Source organism: Thunnus thynnus, chromosome 6, assembly GCF_963924715.1.
Source record: "Thunnus thynnus chromosome 6, fThuThy2.1, whole genome shotgun sequence".
Taxonomy (NCBI): domain Eukaryota; kingdom Metazoa; phylum Chordata; class Actinopteri; order Scombriformes; family Scombridae; genus Thunnus; species Thunnus thynnus.
In genome coordinates this window covers 13,558,827-13,584,844 of record NC_089522.1, presented here as the reverse complement: position 1 = coordinate 13,584,844, position 26,018 = coordinate 13,558,827, and the positions used below count along the sequence as shown (strand labels likewise).

The window sequence follows — 26,018 nt, the reverse complement described above, 5'->3', positions numbered from 1 at the left end:
TAAATGGTGTTATTCTCTCAGTGGAGCCACTGTGATCACTTGACAGCAGACTTCTTGAAAATAAAAGCTGCCTTTCCTGTTGTCTGGTGGGTTTAGTTTTGGCACCCTCATGCAAGCCCCTGTTAGAGTCCAGACAGTTAGTAAATTCGGCCCACAAAAAAGGAAAATAAAATCAAGCTTCACAGCGGTTTTACTTTATTGAGACAATATTAGTGCACACAAACCACTTTTTTCTTTAAAAATACCATAAATTAGGAAGAAAACAAGGAACAATATAAAACAAGCAAGGAAAAAAAGTGCATGTTAACCATGGTATATACCACATCCTCTTATACTGTAGTTTACAACCTTTTTTTCATTGTTGTTTGTGTATCTTTTTGTCTGCCTGTAGGTGTGTGTCATGTTTTTGACATGTCTGTATCTTGGATGGATATGTCGTGCCTTTGGGGGTCGGGAGTGAGATCCAGGCTGCTTCCCTGAGGTGTGTTCAACTTGACAAAACTAAATATTCAACAAAATATTTTTGTGTCAACAAAAAGGGTTACAAGCCCCAAAACACGGAGTGGAACAATTTAGGATTTACATTTGTGCTTTTGATCAGAGCTGTAAATGATTCTTAATGAATGGCAGTTACTCCAGTGTACCCCATCTCTATGTTGATAGTTATTTCAGAAAGTGTACAGGAGGTTAATCAAGAGGAACAAAAACTGTAAACTCTTGGCCACTGAAATCCCTGGATTTTTTTTCCTTTTTTCCCTAAGGAAAGAAAAAGTAACATTCTGTTCAAAAAGACTGCAAATATATAGTTTCCGTTTTGTATTTGTACATCATGCCAACATATTTTGTGGGTTAAGATACTTCGTTTTATTATCAAAAAAAACAAGGTGAAAAAGTAAAAGCTACAAATCATATGACCGAGAAATTGCATCTAACCAAATCGAGAGTTGTTAGCACCCAATTTCAGTTTCAACTTTTCTAAATTGCAGTTCTTTACAACAAGTTTATCCACAATAGCTTATAAAAATGTCAATGTTGGCAGTTATTTCAGCCGTTCCAGTTTCATCAGCTGGATACTAGTATGCACTGAAGCTACTTCACTACCTAAATATTTACAAAAAAGCTAAAAAGAAAATTAAAAAATAATACACAACTAACCTTTTCAGCTCCTAAACATAAAGGGAAGGAACACCTGGTATATCAAGGGCCATTTTAAAACCACAAGGATCCCGGCTGATATGTACTGTATGTTTGAATATCTGTGTCATTCTATGGCAGTGAGAAATCACTGTTTTGAGGTATATTTTGCTTGCAGGTGTAGACACAGCTTTCACACTCTATCTTATGTGTCCTAAATGTGTCATCTGAGCGAGGAAAAAAAAAAAATGCATCTGTTCATCATAAAGTGCAAGACATCAAATGAATTTTAAAAAGCAGCAGACTGCTGCTGCTGGTAAGGCTAATCAAAGAAGCTATCTATGAATGTAAAATTAAAAATCGAGTAATGGCACTCAATTCATTCTCATATTCCACGTTCTGACTCTTAAACAGAACTACTTGTTATTTCTTCTACCTTGCACAGGTTAGGGCAGTTTTGCTTCCATTTACATTAGCCTGCTTCGTTCACTGTGAACGAGAACTGATTTATGGACACTGTTAGCACCCGAGATGAGTTTCTGGTGCTATGGGTGTGTAATCTAAGTTACTAATATTCTTGTTTACACATGAAAGCTAAATCATTCTAATATCATGTTAACCTCTTATTCATTGTTGATGTAGCAGCCACAGCTACAGTTTTAAAATCAGACATCAGTCATTCAAAACTGGGATTTTATGAATTTTAATTAAGAGAGTTGTTCATGTAAACCTGGTAAAATATACTGTGTATACATTCTGTTTAGGTTGGATTTACTTAATATGACATGTAGTCATAAGGAAACTTTATGTAGTGAGCAATGAATTCATCTCTCAGTTAATATGAATCATGAATAGCTATAAATTTAACATAAAATTCCTCCATCTCCAGTTGCTGCAGGATGGTCCCCATCCTGTTCTGTGTCCTTGACAGGAGCACTACATTGCTACATTGGAACTGACAGTATCATGTGCCTAGCCTGAGGTTGTATTCCTCTCCCAAGGAGCTAACCACTTGAAAAAAAAAAAAAAAACACTTCATTTTGCCTCCAATCCATCAAACCTGACTAAAGTCTCAGAAGGAATCCCTTTTTTATGACAACATAGATTCTCCTTTAAATGTTAGCGTATTGTGAGGATAAAAACTTGGCAGGATTCCTTAATGGGAATCTAACATCCACCCCAAAAACCACAGTCAGCTTTCATCCTCACTATTTTGCAAAATAGATTCTAGGAGAGGTCAATTTGGCGATTATGTTATGTACTATATATATCCCACTTTCGCCACCATGCTGCAGTGTAAGCTAAGTTTGGATAGTGGGGTTTGCAGTGTGTCAGTAGAGGTGCAAAGAGAGGAGAGTCAGGGGAGCAGCCTCAGATCTTTGTTTTTTGGAGGGAGTTAGTATGAGAAAGCTCATGTTTTGGTGTTTGTATTTCTGTGGTCGTGTCCATATGTGTGTTCTGTTTTTCTCTGCTCTTGTTTTGCATTCAACATCCTAATGTTTTAATAGCTTTTGGATTGATATGTGTGTTTAAAAGGAATGCATGTTGCCATGCGTACAGGTGTGTGTATGCATGTTTTTAATATGTATTTGTGGTGTTTGTGTGTGCGTGAAGTAGCTTGAATCTCACTCAGTCAATAACTTGATCTCATTGGCGAGAAGGGTGTTGAAGTTGTAGGCTGGATCAGGGAGATCGGAGAGATCGGGATGGGCGGGGGCCGAGGCTTGGCGAGGCGAGGACTGGGAGGGTTCGGCCAGCTCCGGGTCGCTCTCGCTGGAAGTAGAGCCCACGCTCATGTTGCAGACGGCCTCGGGCAGGGAGCCTCCACCAGTGGGCACGGGGCACACTTCAGGCTCACTGCTGGTCTCGCTGGTGCTCGACACAACAGACAGCAGGGACATCTTGCGGGTGAGGCGGCTGGGGAGCATCGATAGGGCGTAATCGGCAACAATGCCTGCCACATCCATGCCACAGGCCTGGTCGAAGGCAATGAAGCCCACATTGGCGTTTGCCTCACAGACTACAAATGAGCCATTGTTGAGCTGCAGGAGGTCGATGCCGCACACATCCATGCCGAGGATGTTTGACACCTCTGTGGCCAGCTGCTTGCCCTGCTCGCTCAGTGGGCACATCATACCTACACCACCTAAGAGTCCAGCAAACAGAGAGACATCAAGTCAATATATACCACAGTCTGTGTGTCATTCAATTCACATTAACTGAGACTGAGCAAAAGGACAACTTGATTTTCATCCAGATTTTTCTAAATTAGCAGTATTTAAATCTATTACGAGTAAAGAGCTATTATAAAAAATATATGTAGATTATTAAAGACATCATTTTAAATATTTAATATTAATTTAATACCACATCAGATCCATCTAGAGTCAGTGCAAGTGTCAACATGGTCCGTTACATAAATGCAGAATAATCTGACTGATGTCCTAAATATGTCACAGTGCATTACAGCCTCTACTAGACCCAAACTGTTCATGCTCTGACATTGAAAATCAGTCTCATCAGCTGGAAGGCTGTGTCACTTTACATCTCTAGGGTAGAATGAGGACAAGCCTGTTGATTTGGCACTGTTTCCAAATACTGATTTATGCAGCAGATGGAGAGTTACACTTGATTAAAAATGTGGAAAGATGCTATGACTGTTAATAAATGTCTTCATACATAAGAATGATTAGGACTCCTCGTCCAGTGACTGCTTAAATGTGCCACTAAAGCAGTAACTGAATGACAATACAACAATTACTTTTATATGTCTAAAAAACATTGTCACTGTCTCTAAATGTAATTATTATATATCTAATTAATAATCAGAACAGCTTTAGCTCTCCAACAATAGTGAAACCATTTAAACACATGGCTTGAAATAAAACATTATAAGAGAATTACTCAACTCAAGATAGGTCTCATATGATCTAAATAATCAGTACATTAAAAGCAGCCACATTACAAAAGTGTCTAATAGAGTCTATAGTGTGTCATCTTTGACTCCTGAGTGTCTGCTTACCCAGGGAGCAGTTGCTCTGCATGCGTCCATCGGTGGAGCAGCGCAGCATGGAGCCAATGACACGGCCGCCCACCAGGACCACCCGCACGTCACGGCCATGCGATTCCTTGATGTACTCCTGAAACAGGTATGGGGTATCATGGCGGATCAAGTGGCACAGGTCTGTCAGGTGGTGTTGGTCACGTGCCAAGAACACAGCCTTGCCTGTGAGAGAAAAGGAGAGATAAGGTTGTTTTTTTTTATTAATTAGCTAATTCTGAGGCTGTTAGGATAATTAGATGTGTTGATATTAACATGAAAATAAGATGCATGCAGACTCTGATATCTGTGAGACATTTACTGAGGTTAGATAACTTCCTCAAAGTTATGCTGACAAGTAGTTGCTTCTGCTGACCAAGTCTCATGTCAGTTCCCGTTCCTCATATAATGGACAGGTCACTTCTCTTAGGGGCCAAAGAATTACTTCTCACCAAGGTTGGAAAATGCCTGTTTTAATTAGCACTGCTTGGCTCAGTCTCCTTGTTATCAAGCCCTCTGACCCCTGTTCCAGCACTAGGGAAAATCATGTGATTGCTGTATGTGTACGTGCACATTGTCTGTAAGACAGTCCAAACAAGATGACGAGGCAATCCCTTGGTAACATCATTAAGATGTGAAGATGGACAGTGGCAGGCATGACGCAACACTTCACAAGTCGAAAACAAGACAAGCAAGGAATCATTGTGACACGGCTCAGTGAGACCTGAACATGAACAGTTTGTATCGATGGTACTAAAACACTGTTTAGAGCCTGCAACTAAGAATGTTAAATAATAACAATATTACACATCTGAACATATTCAGAGCATATTTCCAAGTTTTTTTTTATCTAATACGTTTTTAACATCTACTAGGGGACACAGAGTTCTGTGTTTGTTTTTTTAGATTAGATTTATTGTGTGTGTTTTGGGTTTTTTTTGCTCATATGTATGTTTGACCTGCACTGGACCCTGTAGAGACAATGTTTCATTTAACTATATGCGTGAATTCATGTGTGGTTGAGTGACAAATCTAGTATAGACCTATTAATACCAAAGACTCTAAGTTTTTGAAACAGCCTTTTATATTTTGCTCATGAGAAAGAAGACAAGCTGGACTTCAGCCAGTGTCAACGGTCAACCACAGAGGGGAGGAAAGCAACCCTCGAGATGCTGAACTCCAAAAAAAAGGGTTAAGTTAGTGGTTGACCAATGGCTGCTTTCCCTAATAATGTGTTATGATGGCAGCCTGCGCTAGCCAGGGCCCATTGTTATTCCATCACACAATGACGGAGCCATTCAAGTGTCGATAACTATGAATAGGAAAGGGCTAATGGGTCAGCAGACACTGGGGCTAATCTCTACAAAGCAAAACATTCATGGCAAGGAAGGCTCAAACTTTCCCTAACAAGCCCCCTGTGGATTCAGGCAAAATGAGGAAACTAGCATCAATTTGTTAAATAAGAACAAAAGCCTAGCAGCCGTAACGCAAGAACTATAAGCTTCTGTTTTGTTTGTTGCAGCACCACAGTCCAAATAATTGAACACTGTCTGTGTATTTCATATAAGGGTGGACTGAGCTGCCACTAGGGGCCTGCAGTGTGCATGTTTAAGAGGTGTGGTGTAGTGAGTAGAGAAGGTGACAATAAGAAATTGATTGATCGGCTTACCTCTGTGGCCACGTGCGTTCTTCACTACCACCGGGTAGCCCAGCGGCTCTGCCTCGTCAATCATCTTACGGAAGTTGTCATGTCCTCCTGAGAAAATGCCCATGCACACAAACACAGAGACACGTACCCACACAGAGGTGCAAAATGTTTAAAAAATAATTGTCCTTGTTTTGATAGCATGGTTCACACATTGCAGCTGATTGAGCAGAGTGGGGGGTGGGGGTGCGGATGTCTCCATGGAAACAGAAGTGACTCTAAACAGCAAGGCTATAGGAGTCGTGTGTGTTGTCCTGTGCTTATACTTATTTGGCTGCTAGATTCATGAGATTGGAACTGAGCAGTCACTGAAGGGTGCACTAATGTGAAGCAGCTGACCATATCTGACAGTGATTCATGATGGCGGCTTGTAGCAACAGATGTGCTTCAGCTTTCTCTGCTTTGGTCAAGAGGTGATTGAAAATGCTTAGAAAATATTGAAAATTGAGGTGTTAATAATAATAATAATAATAATAATAATAATAATAACAATAATGATAATAATAATATTAACAATAATAATAATGATAATAATATAATCTCTCCAGCTCCTCTTTTCTTTTTCTTTGCCTGTCTAATCTTATCTGGCGTTCAGTCAAGGGAACAGATGTGAACTATCCTGTCACATGGCTTTTTCCAGACGCACTGATTCACCTGTGTTTTCAGTGAGAGGAGGGAAGAACAGAGGAAGAGGGAGATAGCGAGTGGACTACAAATGTGGGTCCGACCATGTCATGAGCTGCTGAGGTGGAGAGCAGGAGGCAATGGCATCTTTTATTTTGAAAAGTCATGAGGTGGCACAGGGTGGGGCGTTGGGGGGGTGGTGGTGTTGGAGGGGTGGGGGGTGTAGTTACATAAGCTCTCCAGCCGCTCTGCATGCATCGCCTGGCCTACTGTGCAGAGAGACGAACGGAATGTAGGCCAAACACCCCCCCTCCTCTTTCTTTCTCTCTCTGTCTGTATCCTTCTCTTTCTGCTCACACAAACATCACAGCACTGTGGACTTTTGGAAAACAGAAAGAAATATGTGCTGCTGGTTGTCAGCCTTTGTTTTGTCTTATAAAATCAACCAGCTACAGCAAATAAAATAACAGCAGTATGGCTTCTATATCTCCACATATCCTGCCTTTATCAACACAGTAGGTTAAAACAAGTGGCTTTAAAGAAACTGTTAAAGCATCTGTGGTTTAGTGGATAGCTGTGAGGATTTTACTGTGTATGTTAATAGGATTTTCTCTCTTTTGCTTTAATTGCAATAACTGCAGTGATAGTGATGGCTTGCTAATCTGTTATACAGGCACATATGGACTAAAGCCTGTGATGTAACTAATGTGATTGAAATGTCAAAAACACCTAAAAGCAGTGCTGACATTTCAACTAATATGCATTAGATTGTACATGATGCACCAACACAAATTTAACATTTAAATCTATTTTTTTCCCCATCATTTACAATTTGTGTTGACTCGGTTTAACTTAATTTTGCTAAAATACTAAAACGCTGACCAAAGTAGCAAAAGTTTTCCATTTAGTTTTTAGTAAACAGTAAGCATGATGGAAACTATTTGAAGCCGACAGGGTCTGTGGGACTTAAAAGAGGCTTTTAAGTGGGTGGTGTGACGGACACATCAATTAGAGCCAGGATGTCTGTGTTGATTTCTTTGTATATTTGTGTGTAACACTTCTTTTATGTAGTCTGCTCAGGGAATTAAAGTCTGCGTTGTGTAGTCCGCACAGAGCCCCAAGAGCCCTACGTAAGGGACAACGCAGCGTGAACTCCATGCGTTACGTGTAGTATATGCAGTATACGTCAACAAGCAAGCATCATCTAACTCAAGGCTGTTGTAGTGCACTGGGAGGTAGATGTATTCATAGAGCCAGTCGTATCAGACATTCAGCTGCCTTACTGATATAGTCATGGAAAAGCACACTGCTTCAGACTTCTTAGTTTCAACAACAGAGTGCTACCACAACACATCAACACTGTGAAGAAGATAAATGTCAAGTATTGATTTACCGTAGGAGAAGGTGTTGGGAAGAGGCACGCCATGGCCGGCCAGCTCTTGAAAGGTCCAGAACTTGTTGACACAGTTGAGTATGGCCTGAGGTCGGTTGATCAGCCGACAGCCCATCTTCTCCAGGTGGCGCAGCACAGTGATGTCGCTATCTGACTGCACCCAGGGCGTGGGCACGCGCACCACCACCACCTGTGGATAAGATGTCACCAATTCCTGCTCCACACGCAGGCCTAGAGGGTGAGATGGTGGTGGGGAGAATGAAAGGAGGGGTAATTGGAGAAAAGAGGGCAGGAAAGGAAAGATTAGACAGACATCCTTTATTTTGTGGCAGTCAACAGTCTATATTTATACAAGTCAAAAAAAAAACAAACTGCCTGAAACTCATACATATAACATTTTCTCAGTCCAATTCCGAGCCATTAGACGGAGAATTTACTCATCCAGTCTGTTTCCAAAGCAGAGCCATCAGCTGGCATCTGGCTTGTCTCCTCTATGTGTCACATTAAAGTAACAAGTCATTGTTTATACTTTAGCTCTCCTTACATCCTAATGTCATGATTACAGTAGCTGGAAACATTGTGAAAGTGGCTGGTGAGTGTTGGAGTCCATCAACTGCTGGTGGAAAAGTTGACTTTGCTGATGGAGACTGTTTGTGGACACTGCTCCCGTCATCACCACACAGCTGACTGCGAGTTGGCATTTCTACAGGACCAGAGAGAGGCAGCCAGCTCCAAGGCTGGTTATGTTAAGCCGTGAGTTCGGAGCCTGCCCCTGGCTGCTGATACAATTATTTACATGCTGCCCATATCCATATACTACCCTGTTGTGCTGCCAGCTCCTGTGCGTGTCGGGCCGAAACTATCTTCCTCTTCGAATGAGAAAGAGATATCTTTGCCAGACATACTGATACCATGTGCTACTTTGTCTCAATGTAGGGCAGTGGGGTAAGGAGAGATGTCTGAAACCCCCAAGGGTGCATCTTGAAACTAATCACACATGAACACATCAGGGAGAAACAATCCTATACGGTATATAACAAAAGATTTTTTTTAAACACAATCTAGTCAACCTTTCCCTAAATTAAATGATCAAATCAAATGTAATCCAGTGATTATTATCTGAAAATCACGGGGTTTCGTTTTTATTGAAAGTCAAATTGACATTGGTTTTCAATGTCTCAGCCTGACACTGATTATATTATGCAAATGTAGGCTACGTAAAGACAATAAGCTAACTGAACATATCTGAATAGGTCAGTGATCAGCCATTTCAATTCAGCACAGCATGTATAAGCCACGGAAAACAGGGGTCACTTCACAGAGATGGAGGAGTACAGCTGGCATGACAGAGTATAAGCCAACTTTTTATTCCAAAAGGCTAAGAACTGGCAAATTTCATCATTTTGCTAGCCCTCTCCAGTCTCTATCAACAGCTATATACTGTAGATCTGCACAACAGAATCAGATTTTGAAACAACAGAATATTGGCTAGAAATTTGCCAAACACAGATGGCAGATTCACCAGCCATGGCTAAAAGATTTGGCAGCATTTTACTGGTGACTGGTGCTACTTGTCACCCTGGATGAGAAGAGGAAACAGAGACAGACTGTGAGATTTTCGAGCAGGCGATGTGACCCAACAGCTCATCAGGAGGAACAGATTGGATGATGTCAAAACCAGTGTGTGTGTGTGTGTGTGGGTAATGCACATATATGATGTGTGCAGAAGGGGCGGGAGGGGAGATTTGTCGCTGGCACAGCACTTCACCTCTAACGTGACCTGAATTTCAGCTCTCTTTGAATCTGCAGCCATACAATAGTGACAGCGCCGCTGGCTGAGATCATCAGAGGTCACCGGAAATTTGATGTTTGCTGCATAAAAAACACCAAATGACAGCGATTACTGTGCCGACAGATGCACTGTGCATCAAATCTGTATTGTGTGCGTGAGACGCACACTACTGGTGGGATTACCACTTTTTAGGGTCCTTCTCTGCATAGACAGGTAGAGTGAGGAACAAGACAAAGGCAACAGGCAGAAAAGGTCAGGGATGTCTTGTAGCCTTAACATGGAAGAAGCGAGGAGAAGGAGGAGGTGCATGAAAAAGGGAGGAGTGTGAAGCCATGAAAAGACTGCCACTCCTTTTTCTCCTGCTCCTCCTCCTCCTCCTCCTCCTCCTCACAAAAGCAGGAGGATTCACTGTCTCTCCGGCCCTATTCAACACTTTTCACACACAGCTCTGATTGTACCGCCACTAAGAGCACTGTGAGCGGTGTTACAGTGGGAAGTGTTGGGGGAGTTGGTCTCATGGTTTTTGACAGACAGTATTCACTGTTCACTGTGCTTGTCACCATCTCCAGGGGAACCAAACGGAGACCAGTGAGGCAGCCAGATGAATCAGTCCTATTCATTCGTGCAAGTGTTCGTGTGCTCCGCATTGTCCGTCATGTGACCAGTGCAATAACATTCAGAAACCCTGCTGACCATTTTGGTGTATAACAAAGGCAACATAGGTTTTTGTGTGGCAATGTCTAAATTTAGTGTGTGGTGGCCTGTTTATAGTTACTGATGGGTTTTTTTTACCTCTGTGACAGACTGTAATGTTTTCATGGTTCAATGGACTGTATATGTGGGTCCCATTTTCAATCTGCTTGACAAAGCTAACAAGCATAACAAGCATTCTATGCATACCATTGCAACGTCACAAAGCAGGCAATGCAGACAAACACTGTGCCAATGTTTGGCTGGTGAGTCCTGCCAGCCCTGAATGCAATCTCAGTCTGGTTCTGGGTATCCTGTCGAAATTAGCAGGATGGGGTAGCAGGTTTCCCTACAGTTTCCTCTGGTCCCGTTTGGGCTAACAATGCCTTCAATGGTCTATTTGCATATCTGTCATCAGTAACACATTGGACAAAAACATATACTGTAGGCCTACTGTGAGGCCTACAGTAAAAGGCTTGCAGGCCTAAAAATCTTTTGTTCATCGACAGAGAGGCCATGAAAACCTGCATATCCTCTGTTAGCTTGTGTACTGTATAGTTGCTACCACTTTGTTGTCTGTAAGACAGACTATCTCTTGGCATCAGTATTACAAGTAAGCAGTCTCCTGACCATGAACTGTCCTAATTAGGATTTCACACTCAGTACCTTTAGGACAATCCAGCCAGTATCAGTTTTGTTGTTTTGTAGGATATGAAGGAGTACTTTGGTATAGTGGGAGAGTGAGTCTATATTCTCTCTTGCTAATCCTTCCTCAATGGCTATTTCTATATTTTTGACATAATTCTGGAGAGGAAATATTTTGTTTCCTTGAGCCACAAAGAAAAAACTCCACCACTGTTATTTAAACTGATGTTTGCTTGGTATCTACAAATGATACTTATTTACCTGCCAGAGTGGCTGGTAATACAGATTAATCAAAAAATGAGAGAGCACACAGTCCTCTTTGGCAACTGCAACTATGCAAATTACTCAAGTACTTACTTGACCACATGTAAAAAGAAGAAGCACACAACAGATTTGATACGCTGCTCATACCCTAATAAGGATCTGCTTTTCTAGGAATAATCTGTTCAGTTTAACAATAAAAGTGACTAATATTTTTTCTGGCTATGTCAGTTGATGATGACACAACTTAACAAATCATTTAATATTTGTGTGGAACATGTACTTTAGAGCCACCATGTACACTCTCCTGTGTAGTACAGGATGAAACAAGACGTGGTAATAAATGCTGTTTTCTGTGTAGGCTTCTTTTCTATCTAGGCGGGGAAAGTAAGTACTGTGAGTCTCTTTGCACCAACACCAATAAAATGCAAATATACCTGTTTCATGCTGCATGTGAAAACCTGCAAATGAGATACTGCTGGATCAATGACAAATGAGCTGTGTGTACTTACATGTACAATCAAGTCACAGCCCCATATAAACTGTGTACTCTTTTTATTGCATTTAAATTTTAAAATATTTGCTAATCATTAATGAAACTTTATAGTTATTTTGTGACAAAGAACCTTAAGTGTTGAATAAACAACAACAGTAGTGAGATATATAGTCCATAGGTAAAGCTAGACTGACCAACATTATATGTCTGTCGATAAGTAACAAGACATTGCAGTACAGAAATACCAAACTAGGTTTGAGTTCATTTAGAAAATGTCACAATTACATAGTTTGTCCACCAGAGAGCGCTAAGTTCATCTTTCAACTGTAAAATTTCCTTTTTAAAAGCTACAATATGCAAGTTCTGGAAATCAAGCTAACACTATGGGGTTAATATTGTCAGTTAATTAAAACACAAAAGAAAGTGGGATCACAGAACTATAGCGACATCTGCTTGGAGCCTCTGTAGGAGAGGAATAGAAGGCCAGAAGTATGTTCACATATGGATGGACAGCCGTGAGATCCCACACCTCACTTAGGCCTTCTCTGATTGGTTAGAGGGGCGAGGCTCGCTTAAAAAACTGGAGAAGGGAATATCTCTGTTGTGCTGCTAAGCAGTTCAATGAGCCTGGATCACAGAAACCTTTCACCTCTCCACATTCGGACACGCTTTGGAGCATATTTCAACTAAAAAATGTAAACAATTACATACTGTTGCTTTAATATGTATCTTAATCACAGTTCTTTAAAAAAAAAAACACAAATCTAAGGGATCCATATTAAGATTGTTTATGTTATGTGTTTATGTTGTTTTCCCAAATGCTGATATCAATATCAGCCTCAAAAATCCAGTACTGGTATATGTACCTAAGTTCTCACTACAATCCAGATCCATCATATCTCCCTTATTCATGGCACGTATTAGCTTTGCTTTTTTTAACCGCCTGGAAGACGACAGGCAACAGCTTGCAGATGTACATCAACTTAACAGCTATGCCATATTGCTGATCATCACATACTATCATTGCTCATAAAATGTGGAGCCTGTGCTTAATAAATAGTCAGACAAGGACTGGTGTTAAGCTACAATAACTCAACCTCATGTACTGCGAATGTTCCAGCCTCCCGTTTAATGACATAGAGGTGTTGCATTTATCATCAATTCATATCCAGCCCTCTCTTTAAATGTCCCCCTGCACAAATCATGGGATGCGAAATGCCTCTAGCTTTGCTGAATGCTGGGTTTGGCCCCTTTATGTGAGGGACCATCATTGGTCATCCAAACATAATAGTGTGTGCGCATGTGCGTATTCATGTGTCCTCCTGGGGACACATTGAACCCATTAACTTCAGTGGTAAAACTTGAACCTCAGCCTAACTTGAGAGCAAACAAATGTGACCAGAGAATAGGAAACCTTTGAAATAGCAAGCTGTATTAGTGTTATCAGTTTTATGACTGTGATTGCATCCTAAAACAAATACTATGTGTGTTTGAACTTTTTGTGGTTTAGGTTAAGGTACCATCAACTACTAGTGGAAATCAGTACTAGTATCAAAGTCCCCTTTTTATATATTTGATTCCCATAAGATTTTTGCTTAGAAATGCCAAATATCCATTTTGGCATGAAATTGCATGTTTAATTAATATTAACTGACACATTAATATCAAATTCATACACATTTAGTTCAAATGGTATTCCACGCAAAACAAAATAGACAGTAGGGAATAACTCTGACCACTTAAAGAGGTGGTCACTGACCACAAGGGCCTTATTGATCACATTAACAAATGATGAAATTCTACTTAGTGTACACATTCACTGTCTCACTCACTGCATTTGTAACTGTATTTCCTGATGGCTATCTTAAATTTCAGAATCGCTCTGATATGTGGAGGATTGTTAATCGCCTCTGGTGCTGTATGCTCATGAACATTCATACAGCCTGAGAGGATATGAATATTACAAGACATAAGCAACTGTATTTTGATAAAGACTATGTTGTCAAGCTGCCAATTTCAGTTTGGATTTCGCATGGTCTAGATACAAGCTGCATGTAATGCTAGGTGTACAGGGCCAATATGTACATTAAGACCCCAAGTACTCTACGGTTTCCTCCATAGCAGTGTCTAGCATGACCTGTCTGTCCACTGGCTGTTAATCTGTGATGTCGAGCCAAGGATCAGAAGACATTCACTGTCTGCAGATTTGAGGCCAGCATGGATTAGGTCATGCAAACTGTCCTGCTCTAGTTGCGTGTATCTTCCTAAACTATAGGTCTAGACAAGTCTAACTTCCTATTTGTGTCACTAATATTCTCTCCTTTTCATTATACATAGATTAGACTGTTCTTAAAGTTGGATTATGTGGCCATGGTAGCAAAAATTACATTATAATGTAATTGTCGTACAGTAGGTATTCTGTCTAAATGAATGTTAGCTCATATTCACATATATTCCTTTGGTCGTAGCTTGTGAAATACATGCGATTTCAAATTTAAAAATCCATTGTTGGCATTTGAAACTCCATGTTGAGTATAAAACTTTGCCTTGACAGAGCTGTACAGTAGGCCTGATGCAACAGTATGTAGTATGCGTGGGACGTGCTGCCCAATGTCGCCCATATTCAGCCCACATCTCCAAACTATTCAGCCTCTGCTAATACCAGCCTATACCATTTACGTGTTAATTAAGACTTTACACACCTCTCATCTGGTGACACCACTTCACACACCGCCCTGACAAATTCCTTGCATGTCTGTTTGTTGAGAGTTCCTGCTGTTAAGAGTGATGGTAATAAGTCCTCCTGAGTCAATGCTGTGACATGTTATCACCTCATAACAACATGGTAGGACAAAATTGTACCAAAAATTACAAAGAGATTGATTGAAGATCTGTTTATCCTGACACGATGTAGGTAGCGCAGACAAGGTTACATATACAGAACACCTGAAATATAAATAGATTAGCTGGATAACATGGTTGTTTTCAGTAATTTATAAAGTAACAACAAAAACAGGTCTTAGGTATGGCTTCACAGATGCTCAATTTGCTTTATTGTTTTTACTTCCATTAAACCTGAATACTTGTTTTGGCCTCTGGTTAGACTATGGAAGATATGGAGATTTAATAGGCTACATATACTCAATATCAATTAGTCTACTCGCAACCTTAATGTGAAACATGGTAACATGTGTCTTACGCCTTCTTTGCTATTTTGAAAGGAAAACTAACATTTTTTTCACATAGAAATCCCCTTATCTGTTTCCTACAGGATAACGTGAAAGGATATCATAAAAACCTACAACTTCAACCCTAGACCGACGAAATGTGCGGTAAAACTGCATAATCTCAATTTGATTTGACTCAGAAATACCTCCTATGTTCTTGATTAATGGACTTCTGTAATATAATCTTAATCTTATCATCTGCGGCATTGCTGGTATTGCAACGCATTCAGCAAAATTTTAATCAAGCATCCTTGCTCTCTTCAGTCTGGAGGCGGTCTAGCTGGAAACTGGGTTAGGCGGTCACGGCTGTGCTTACACTGGCCCTCTCCTCGCTCCACAGCACATGCAGCCCCCAAACAATGACTGTTAGCTCTTAGCATTGCAGACCACTGGTCTTAAAACAGTCCAAGCTGCACTAAAACATTCATTTACACACATTACGACCAGGCAGCGATTGCTTTTGTGTACTTTTATGTATGTAATACTTGCCTAATTGTCCGTCGCTGATCGTAAGCACGATTTGATCCATGAGGAGAGAGCGGAATTCAACATCCTCGTCGGCGCAGCGCTCCTTCAGTGCCCGGAGGATCTGAACTTGTGGGTACTCCTGGCTGATACGCCGGTCGGTCACGAACCAAACCCGAGAGCACATTTTGGTTGCGAAGATTCAGAAAGTTAAAACAAAAACAAAAAAAAATCCAGCAGAAAACACACCGTTGTAGCTACGGCAGGTGTCGGGGCAGCAGTGGGAAATAGCACAGAGATGCTCACACAATGGAGACCTCGGCGGGTAACGGTACGAGCAGGCTGTGATGTGGCTAAAAACAGGACCACGGCCCAACCGCTGACTGGGCCGAACCGGCTACGATGAATACTCTTCTTTATCACCTTTGTTTCCCTTCATTTGCAGCCATTTAGTCCTCCCGGGACGGAGTTAACTTAGTTGAGCCCAGACCGCGCCAATTCCACACAAGCCAGCCGAATATACTGGTATTTTTACCCGCAGAAACTTATCTCTTTAAACCGAAACAAAGCTCAAGCAGAGCCGCTATGTATCTTCCACTTGCCGCCTCGATACTAACAATAACGGTTCCCGTGAACGCAGCGGCGGTGTGGCGTTGCAAACCGCAAAGTCGTCGGTTTGTTACAATAAACTAAACAAACCCAAAACGCTCCGTTTGGCTGCTGTTCAGGAGGGATTGGTGCTGAAAAGTGCACGCTGTTTTTTTTTTGTAGCTGACCAGCGCGCGCTTCGTTTACAACTCCATCTCTCCGCGTGCCCGTGCACAACCCGGGGCCGGTTATATGGGGAGTTAAACCTGCCCGCCTAGATAACCATGGAGATCAGATCAACACAGTCTGGCTGCAAGCAGGGGTTCCTTTGCAGGGACGCTTCCGGTGCAGGCTCCACTCTAAGGGCAGCTCCACTGTCAGGACAGGAAATGCCACCAAAATTAAACAAAAAGCACAAGACAATACAGTCGCTGCCAGGAAAAAAAGACCACAGAAATATCTGCTGTCGCAGCAAATACGTGCTGCTGTTTGACATGATTTTGTCAATGATATATGTTAAATTATTCTGCCAATGCAGTAACATTATAATATCATATGAATTATTTAATCTGTTAAGTGACAATGTCCTACCCATGGGACACTTTATTTTCAGAATCACTTATACTCATTTTGACTTTCTGGTTGTAAAATTTAAAGATTTACCTTTTAAATGAGACCAGGGTTATGACCGTAATCAACAGGGTTGAAGACAGTTACCTTATTTTGGGTACATTATTTTCAGTCTTGTGCACAAAAATGGAGTGCCTGGTAAGAGGTTAAATGTAGCAAAGTATATCTGTCAACAAACCATGTAAAGTGACTGACTGCCAATATAACAATACATATTGGTTCAATAATTATAGGCTATAGGCATAATGGTTAACTCTGTCAATATAGTGATATTTATTGAACTGATAATATAACATAAGCTATTATAGCACAACTAATACAGAGCAAAACATTCAGACTATTTGATGTTTTGAATAAGGCAAATTTGCCTGTCACTGTTGTGTAGAAGAAGCTTCTAATAATGACCAGAATTGGTGTCGTTCAAACTGAACATTTTACTGGCCAATATGCTGCAGTTTTAAAGAAAAGAAAGTAAACAATGGACTTTGTACACAAATATCGTCACTAAAATTAGAGACAAAGCACAATTAAATGTGTATCAATAAAAGCATCTCTGTATGTAACTCGGAACAATGTATTTTAAATATCTTGTCCATAGAAATGTTGAATAAATACCTTGACCAGGTTTCCCATATATTCTCACATTTTCTGTAAATACTATGTGTAAGATACCAAGTGTGCAAGAGGAGAGAGTCAGAGTTAACGCTGAGTCACAATGCTTTATTAGCACGTAGCCTTCAGCAAACTCTCTGCTAACATTGATGCAGTATGGTAACTCTGGAGAAATACACAGAGGCCTAAGTTGCATAGAGTGCATCTCACAACAACAATACATTACACTACAATTTTTATCATTTCTTTGATATAGCTACTATTAATACAACTAAACATGAACTGCCTTATTTAAGTACTTTAAACCAAACAAGTCACATTGACCCGCTATGTACAGCTCTTGAAAACATTTCCAAGATATGGCTACTCTGAATTTTACAAGATTTCCTATTTTGATCTCAATATTTCTGAAGGCGAACTCTTTGGTGTACTTTATAGGCTATGTGTGTTATTAAGTACAGAATTTCAGACATTTTTTATTCAAAGGAGGTTGACATTCAAATTCCTTTTTTTTTTTTTTTTTTTTTAAATATGTTTCCTGTATACTTGTAACTTGACAGACTACCTGTTGCCATTTTCCTTCTGTCTGTCTGTACAAAAGGGTGTCTACACTGTCTAATTACCTTGGATTTTTTACCTCATTTGACTGCCTGCTTGTTGCCAACTGTATGCCTGTTTATTGACTCTTGTATTATAGTAATGTCTTTAATTTGACCAGCTATGTCACAGTGTCTACATCTGGATCATGTTGCTTGTTATATCAGACTGACAGTTGGAGAGGAATGTATTCCCCCTTATCTTTGAGAAGTGTTACATGCATCAGATTTTTGTTGTAGATGCTAACATTTGATTTCTAAGTGACATTGTTATGTGGTGGATACTCCTGGAAAATTCATCTCTTTTCTGTCACACACACACACACACACACTGCGCCCACAGAGCCTCCTCATCATCATCATAAAGGACCCCTCCCATAGTCAGTCCCCCCCCCCGCGCCGTCTGGGAAGACGTGCAGAATCATCCGAACTGACTACGAGGCCGCTCAACAGTTTCTTCCCCCCAGGCTATCAGGTTCATCAACACTATGGATCCCCCCATAAGCACACCCACCCCTTTACTCTCCCTTGAACAGCCCCTACCCCACCCCCACCCCTCACTGGACACTGCACCACATAGTGGAACTGACCCTGGGGGCTCTGTTTTTGGTTTGGGAGGAACAAATTTATTTCAATGTATGTGGGATACTAAGAAATGACAATAAAGAAATCTTGAATCATGAATTACAAGGAAATCTTGTGAAATTCAGAGTAGTATTATCATGGAAATGTTATTTTGTTCATAAACTGTAGGCTGCAGATGATTTATCACCATTATATTGTTTTAAAGCAGTACTTTGACTTATAAATCATTGCAATGCCTGGGAGCCCTCACTTCAGTCGTGTGCGCGCTCCCGCCAGGGGCATGCAGATTTCGACGGGCAGGCATAGCTCTGCATAACACGGGCAGGCATAACTCGGCATACAACCGGCCCCAAAATAAAGGGTTTGGAGGGACATTAACCAATCAGAACTCGTAAACTTTCACATTGTCCAACCAAAACGCGGAAAGTGTGGGCGGGTCGCGGCCCTGCCGACCAATGACGGAGGTCTAAACGGCATAGCGGGCCGAGCCTGGTGAGTGCGCGCGGCGTGCCGCGTGAATCAGTGCGTGGAGTCTGCAGTGCGCACGAGACTGCGCACTTTCCGAACCGGTTCAGACCAGACGGTGGGAGGATGGTTTGGCGAACACCGACAGCGCTGTCTCCATGCCGAAGTGGCAGGAAATGAAACAAGGTCGTCTCAAACCAAAGACACAACCCACCTTCCTTCTGTTCTACATCATCTTTATAAACTGAGAGGAGTTTATTCTACAAATAAGTCAAGTAATGATCAAATAGGCAGTGAGACAGTGGCTACTGTGTGTCGGCTGAGTGGAGGGAAAACACTTCCATGTGGTGATGGAGCGAAATGATGAGAGGCACACTTCTCTTGTCCTCTGCCTGTGGGCATCTTAACGTTATACAAAAGGTAGATCGCATCAGACCTGAGAATTAAAATGGAAAACTGCCATGTTCGCTTTTGATATGTCGCACACCAAGTTGACCGGTGGCTGTGTTTTTGTCTTGTACGGGGCTACGGAAAGCCAACTGGATCAAACCGGGCAAAGCTGGTCGTATGGCACTGGCCAATCATCACAAAGCAGGGGAAGGCGCCGGAGCAGACACATTCCTCTTGATAAACGTCGGTCAACCACAGACAGACATTTTCTGCTGCAAGACCAACCTCCCATCTTATTTGTCATGTTCACAACATAAACCTAAACCTTCAAAAATGAGCTGAAGTCATCATCACAGTAAAATATACTTGACAGACATGGTTCCCACTGGAGTGTTAGAGTAATAAAGTTTTTGTGATTGGGTGTAAAAACTAAGTAGGAGTAACATAATAAAGAGGGCTTAATTTGCTTAATACAAGCTGGCCAATGTTTGGAAAACCAGCACAAAATACGCTAACAACTGATAATAAAAACTCTTAATAACTTTCACAGTTTGTCATCATGAGATGAACAAATGTTGCATTGTTGTTGGCTGTAAGGTCAAGTCTGCTCACCAGGATAGTTTTCCAAGTATGAAACATGAACAGTTATTTAATGACTTGGAAGACCAGCACTGTTTTCACATGATTATTCACAGTTTGAAGTGCTCAAATAAATGTGATTAGGTAATTTAAAACTCAGATACATGAAAAAAAAAAAAGGTTTCGATAATAAAAATATTGTCTTAGCCTAGAGAGTCCTCTGGTGGTGGATTTACAAATTACAACTTTTGGGTTATTAGAACAAGATTGCACAGTTTTAATCTAATTTATTTTCTTCTTTTTATTTTTTAATATAATTTCCCCCCTGAGTTTTAAAAAGAAATTCATGACACTTGTCAGAAAAACTAGATATAAAAAATATTTAATGAAGTGTTTATAATATAATTTTAAAATGTTTAACATGTGTTGTTGTGCAGAGTCATTCAGCCCAGCAATGTTTCAGCCAAAGACGGTCATTTATGCAGAAGTGGTTGTATATGAAGAAACAGTCTACAACAGTAGTGCACATTCCAGTACACTGCTGCTTTGAAAATTAATTATCCATTGCAAGCTCCCCCACCATCCAGACGAGTGCAGCACTGAGTTGTTACTAAACCTAACACTGATAAAAGTGGAAATGGATCCATGTGACCAAGCTCAGACAATTTGTTCCAAGTCTGACTTCATGTAGTCGTGTTAAAGAATGCTTTCATTACATCTGTCTCTCTCTCTCTCGGGTCTCTGTCATACAGAGTTTTTCCCCCAGTCCATTGGTCCATTGGTTTGTTTTTGTGCAATAATTCATAGTGTGTATTATATATATATATATATATATATATATATATATATATATATGGTGTATCTATTATTTATTTTGGCTTTCTTTGCCTGTTTTTAAAAGCTTGACTCATGCACAAGAATTCCAATATACCTGCACTCTTCTGTACTTGTGCAAATGACAATGAAATCTCTTTATCTCTTGATCTGTTGATATGCATTACCAAAACACTGAACAGAAATTCACTAGTTGTTCTGACAGTTGATCAATGCTGTTTGCAGAGAGCTTAAAGATCCCCCTCCAGACATGTTTTAAGACATTTCAAAATATTGGAATATTTTTAAATGGTATAATAATTTGAATCTGATATGGTTTTCACACACAAAAAACTTCAATTATCAAGTAAAAAAAAAATCATAAAATGTCATCTACTCCTTTTCCCTCATTGAAAACTTCATCTATGAATGTGCAAATACCTTTTCATTTCAAAAGATGAACTGCTGGGTGTGAGATGTTTCCCAGTAAGAGTCCAGTGTTACTGTACAGTATGTGCACTGGAGGCTTCATACTTCCTCATCACTCTTTTGTAAGATGCATTTTTGACCTCGATTGGCATCAAAGCCAGTTGTCATAAAATCTATTCATTCTTCCACGTCTTAAACTTAGATCCAAGGTGAGCACAGATCTGCTCCTTTCAACAGAGGTATTTGAAAAGAGCCTCCTGCATATACATCACTCAGCACAGTGAAGGTCAAACATCCAAGTTAAATAGCAAAAAGCAAAATGCATTTTTGAGTGGAGGGAAGGCGTTAATGTAAACCCAGTTACATTTTCAAAAAATATAACAAGAATGTGGCTAAAACACTGCTGCTTTTTTGCAGTCAGGTGAAATTTCCACTTCTTTTCTTTGCATAGCACCTTCCAACAACATATAATTCAAAGTGCTTTATATGAGACATAAAGAGGCATTTCAAACAGCCACGCTTCCACATTTGAAGTGTTTCACTCATCTTTTCATTCTGTATCTAGAGATGCATGCAAATTACAAGCAAATTACAAGCTTTATGGTGGGATTATAGAGTTAACTGTTTAATAACTCCACAGCAAACATCTACGGAGCCAAGAAGTGTGAAAGGGGACTTGTACACTTGCCAAACAAAATGTCTGCATACATTTAAACCTGGCTTGTGCCACTGTCACGTCTCTCCCCTCTCATACATGCATGTATCTACTGAGCTACTTCCAGTTGACTCGCCAAGTTAACAATTTATAGCCTAACGCAGATGTAAGTGCTGTTCTTAAAGGAACTAACATACTGTAACAGATAAAGCTGTTGTTCACAGAGACTCTGCAGCAGAAGCTTCTTTCTCCTTATAAAAGACGCCTTTGTTGGCTGTACTTTTAATTCTCAGAAATGAGCTGTGCATGTACATGTACATAATTGTGTCTTGTGGTTGGTATCCTCCCAGTCAAGATCTTTGAGGGAACTGGATATGCATCACTGTGGGAGAAAAAAAAAGTGTATTTATATCCAGTATTTACATGCAAAACATATAATGAATTTTACATAATATTACATTGGGTGTGTGTTTGTATCCTAGGGAACAGTTGTCTGTGTGTTGTGGTTTCATGATTAGCAAAACACAACTGCTCATGTTTTTGCATTATTTGCCCCATAGGGTTTTTAGAAAAAGGAAAACTGTATTCAATCTAAATGCTTAAAAGCAGCAGTGACTCAACAGACATCAACATAGTCTAATGTAAGATTACATATTGAAATATACATTGAAACTGTGAGCTACTGAGTTAAAATGCCAAAGAAATCAGTGCAGTCTGGCTGTAAATCATCTTCAGCTCCAGCAAGGTGCTCTGACTGATGTCTTGTCCAGGTGGGTGCGCTGTGCCTTCACATCAGTGCTCTCCCAACAGCTCATCAACAAATTACAGGCATGCAGCCTAACTGAGGAATACCTCAACTAAAACTAAATATGTGTAAACATTATTAATGAACACATGTGTCATTGCCTACAGTAACTGTTTTTACTGTTTGGATACCACACAAACAGTGTTTTCTACAGTTTTCCCTCTTAGTAAAATTGTTATTGTTATAATAAATTCTTATAATAACAATATGAATAACGATTAGGCTCCATCATACCCCCAGATATTATAACTGTGTCACAAAACTCACTGTAATAGCAATGATGATGATAATAACTATTATTATTTTTTATTATTAGGCTATTACATCACCATGCTGACACTTAAGCCATTCATAATTATAATATGTCTTATGATATCCTAGTAGAATCTCATTAATATTGAAATTGGGGACTAGTTAAATGGACGTGATTTCATTTTTTTCCTATTGTGGTGCATGAATTTATCTTCAACGTGCTCCGGCTGGCGCTGGAAGTAGTTCCGGTGATTTAGCAGCCGAGCGGAGCACAGAGAGCCGGGCTGTTCGTGTTGTTGAGCGCAAACGCGATTAGCGGGTCGTGTCCGCCCGTCATGACAGTCGAGTGACCACAGCAGCGGTCAGCGTGACGCCCGCAGAGCACCGTGCATGCAGCCGAAGTGACAGCGTCAACACACCGCTGGAGCTTTTTTGTCTTCGAGGGAAAAATTTTCAAGTGCAAGAAGAGGCGTCTGGAGCTTCTGAAGCAGTGTACAAAAAAAAAAAAAAAAAAAAAAAAACTGAGCCGGTTCATATTCACCTACGACGGTGAGTACTCTGTGCAGAAGAATTGTTTAATGTCAGTCATGTGAGGATTTGTGAGAAATAATTAGTGGAAAAGAAGTGCAGTGGTTTTTACTAAATGACAAGTTCGCTGGCTGTCACAATATGCATGCAGACACAGACACTGTAGCATTTGTCTTTATCCCAAAATCTCCGTCACATCAACTTCTATAAGTTTGCAATAATAGTCTTACAGCATTCAAACAGTGGGGCTGGCAGGATGTGAAGAAAGCTCTGTTTAATAAAAACAATTATCCAAGTGGTGAATTGAATTGGAACAAGCAGACAGTTCCTGGCACAGCTGAAAAGACTTTTGAAGTGATAACAGTGGAAGCTTAGAGCCTGACCGAGCAGCAAACCAGCTCCAGGAGGACTGAGTCAAACCACAGTGATGTGTTCATGCTGGGAGCAACGTTGATTAGTATCAATATGGAAGACTGTGTATGGTTTAAAACGGTGATTTATTTTAAAAAGTTTAAAGGATTTTAACTCTTACACTGAGGGAGAATAAGTCAGGTCACTTGAAATAATGTGCTTTAGGGGATTCAGAACTTTGTATTACATAGGTGTATGAATACATGCCAAGGTGTCATTAACAACACAGCATAGATATTAATGACGTGATATTTGTATAGATTTTGACAGGATTCCTATGTATGGACTATATGCATGTACGGTATGCATACAGTTATGCTTGTATGCATGATATCATGGCATGCAGGTTATCAGTCTTCACACTATTTAAAAGGATTTTCAGAGGCTCCGTGCGTCTAGTTTAGATTTATAACAGGACATGTACAATATTAGGATGTAAAACACAAAGTCAGAGTTGCACCATACAAACTGATGTTAATATTTAGTTGAAAATTAACTTACTAAATTAATATTAACAGCTGCTCCCTAGATGTAGATAGTCTTTTTTTTTTTTTTTTTTAAAGTAAATTATGTGAAATGTTTTTGACAGTTTAGCTGACGTAGACAGAATATACCGTAACTTGTCTGTTCTTGAGTGCATCTCTTTGCAACAGTGCATGCAGGTCACTTTTATCTGCTGTTGATGGTCCATTTATGCTCAGCCGCTATAGATTTCTCTTCCATAGGCCGCCTCGATGGATCAGTGTTGCCTCTTTCCATGAAGAGACCATAACCTCACCATGAACGGTGACTATCTTATACTGTAAAGGAGTCATTATCTTTCATCATGCTGCTATGTAAAGAGCAATACTATATAGTTTCATCTCTCCAAAAAAACACACACAGAACAAGGAGAGGTATGTGTGTGTGTGTGTGTGTGTGTGTGTGTTTGTGTGTGACAGACTGAGAAAGCGTTTGAGAGAGTACCCTGCTCCTGATTTGGATGCGCCTCTAATTCCTATCAAGATGAGAGCTGTCTGAACAGATTTCTCTCATCATTATTTGCTCTGAGATTTACTTGCGCTTGTAAATGGTGTTGATTGAGGGTAATTTGGCTTTTTAATTGCTGAACAGCTGCCACACTCACTGCTGATTGCCATTGTAGACTTTCTCAGTAGATCACTCATAGACCCCTAAATGCCTCATTAAAACGTTATGCAGAATCGCATGAAACGTGAAGAGAAGGAACCCTCATAATGTTTTACTGATTTGTGTTTTATCATCGGAAAGGTCGTTGTAATTATCGTCAATGTCAGCAAATGCAACGCTAAGAAACGAGGGTAGTAATGACTTTTTGAAAGTTGAATTAAGGGCTATTTGTGGATACACTACATGCGTTTGACTTTCTTTGATAAAAGATGAACCCCGTATGCTACTATATGAATCAGTAATGGCTGTCAGGATTTTATGTTGTCTCCCTGCATATTCATTATAACTTGTAATATATTCTTTTTGTGTGACTTCAAAAGTAATGTTGGGCAGCCGGTCTGTCTTGTCTGTTAATGCCAAGAATGATTTGCCACCCAATTAAAACATGATGGAGTTAAAACACTGAAATGTTCACAAATTAAAACAAAAAATTGTTCATATGTTCATTTTTAAAAAATGAACATATAGTTGTTTTTGTATATACACATTTATGACAGAATCTCAAATTGTGAGTCAGCAGTGGTAAGTCTTCTGGGTGGATAACTCCCTCTGTCTTGGCAGATGTTTTCAGGTGTTGTGGTCTGTGTGGGCTTAGCGAGTTGAATATTTTATCTTAGATATGTGTTTAAGCACATGTGGAATTGAGACACGATCCCAGCATCTATGTGTCTGTACAGTGTAATGTTGAGATCATTTTACTGAAAAACGCAGCATGATTAATGTGTGTCATCCAGACGTCTTTTTTTTTTTTTACAGCTCATAACTAAAAACCAATCTCTTTGACGTGCTGTGCAGAAAGTGTTTTGTCTGTCTTAACCACATATATACACAGAATACAGTTGACTATAGGCTCATCTTTTCATATTGCTGCCATTATACAGAATCTGTGTTTAACCTTGGACGGCTCTGCTTACTTAAGGACAGTGGTGGAAAGTAACTAAGTACATTTACTCAAGTACTGCACAGGTACTTGTACTTTACTTGAGTATTTCCATTTGATGCTACTGTATACTTCCACTC

General features: G+C 40.2%; 2 protein-coding genes and 1 long non-coding RNA gene across 8 annotated transcripts in view; 2 read left to right on the top strand and 1 right to left on the bottom strand.

Annotated features, from left to right (window-relative positions):
• Positions 1-172: 172 nt before the first annotated feature.
• rimkla (ribosomal modification protein rimK-like family member A) lies at positions 173-16,343 on the bottom strand. Its single transcript, XM_067591859.1, has 5 exons — positions 15,497-16,343; positions 7,897-8,127; positions 5,844-5,930; positions 4,157-4,360; positions 173-3,280 (listed from the first exon to the last, which is right to left on the bottom strand). The coding sequence occupies exons 1-5, from the start codon at positions 15,657-15,659 to the stop codon at positions 2,760-2,762; spliced, it is 1,206 nt and encodes a 401-aa protein (XP_067447960.1). The 5' UTR covers positions 15,660-16,343; the 3' UTR covers positions 173-2,759.
• Positions 16,344-18,751: 2,408 nt separating this feature from the next.
• On the top strand, positions 18,752-20,184 carry LOC137184317 (uncharacterized). The gene is made up of 2 exons (XR_010928653.1): positions 18,752-19,368; positions 19,484-20,184. It is a non-coding gene; the product is annotated as an uncharacterized lncRNA (long non-coding RNA).
• A 2,924-nt stretch (positions 20,185-23,108) lies between these two features.
• The window catches only part of LOC137184312 (forkhead box protein J3-like), a 67,233-nt gene continuing 64,323 nt past the window's right edge, over positions 23,109-26,018 (top strand). For 2 of the 6 annotated variants that reach the window (XM_067591853.1, XM_067591850.1), the window contains exon 1: positions 23,113-23,420. The gene's annotated coding sequence lies outside the window, so the exon portion shown is untranslated. Of the gene's footprint in view, positions 23,421-26,018 lie in introns of all 6 variants that reach the window. The other 4 variants (XM_067591849.1, XM_067591847.1, XM_067591848.1 and 1 more) reach the window with 4 other exon arrangements.

What these genes read in the sequence shown, in the direction of transcription:
- rimkla (XM_067591859.1), bottom strand. Translation starts at nt 15,659, where the DNA reads ATGTGCTCTCGGGTTTGGTTCGTGACCGACCGGCGTATCAGCCAGGAG. An exon ending in GATCAGCGACGGACAATTAG is followed by an intron (nt 8,128 to 15,496) that starts GCAAGTATTACA and finishes CTCACCCTCTAG; the next exon opens with GCCTGCGTGTGGAGCAGGAA. An exon ending in GCAGAGCAACTGCTCCCTGG is followed by an intron (nt 3,281 to 4,156) that starts GTAAGCAGACAC and finishes CTGGACTCTTAG; the next exon opens with GTGGTGTAGGTATGATGTGC.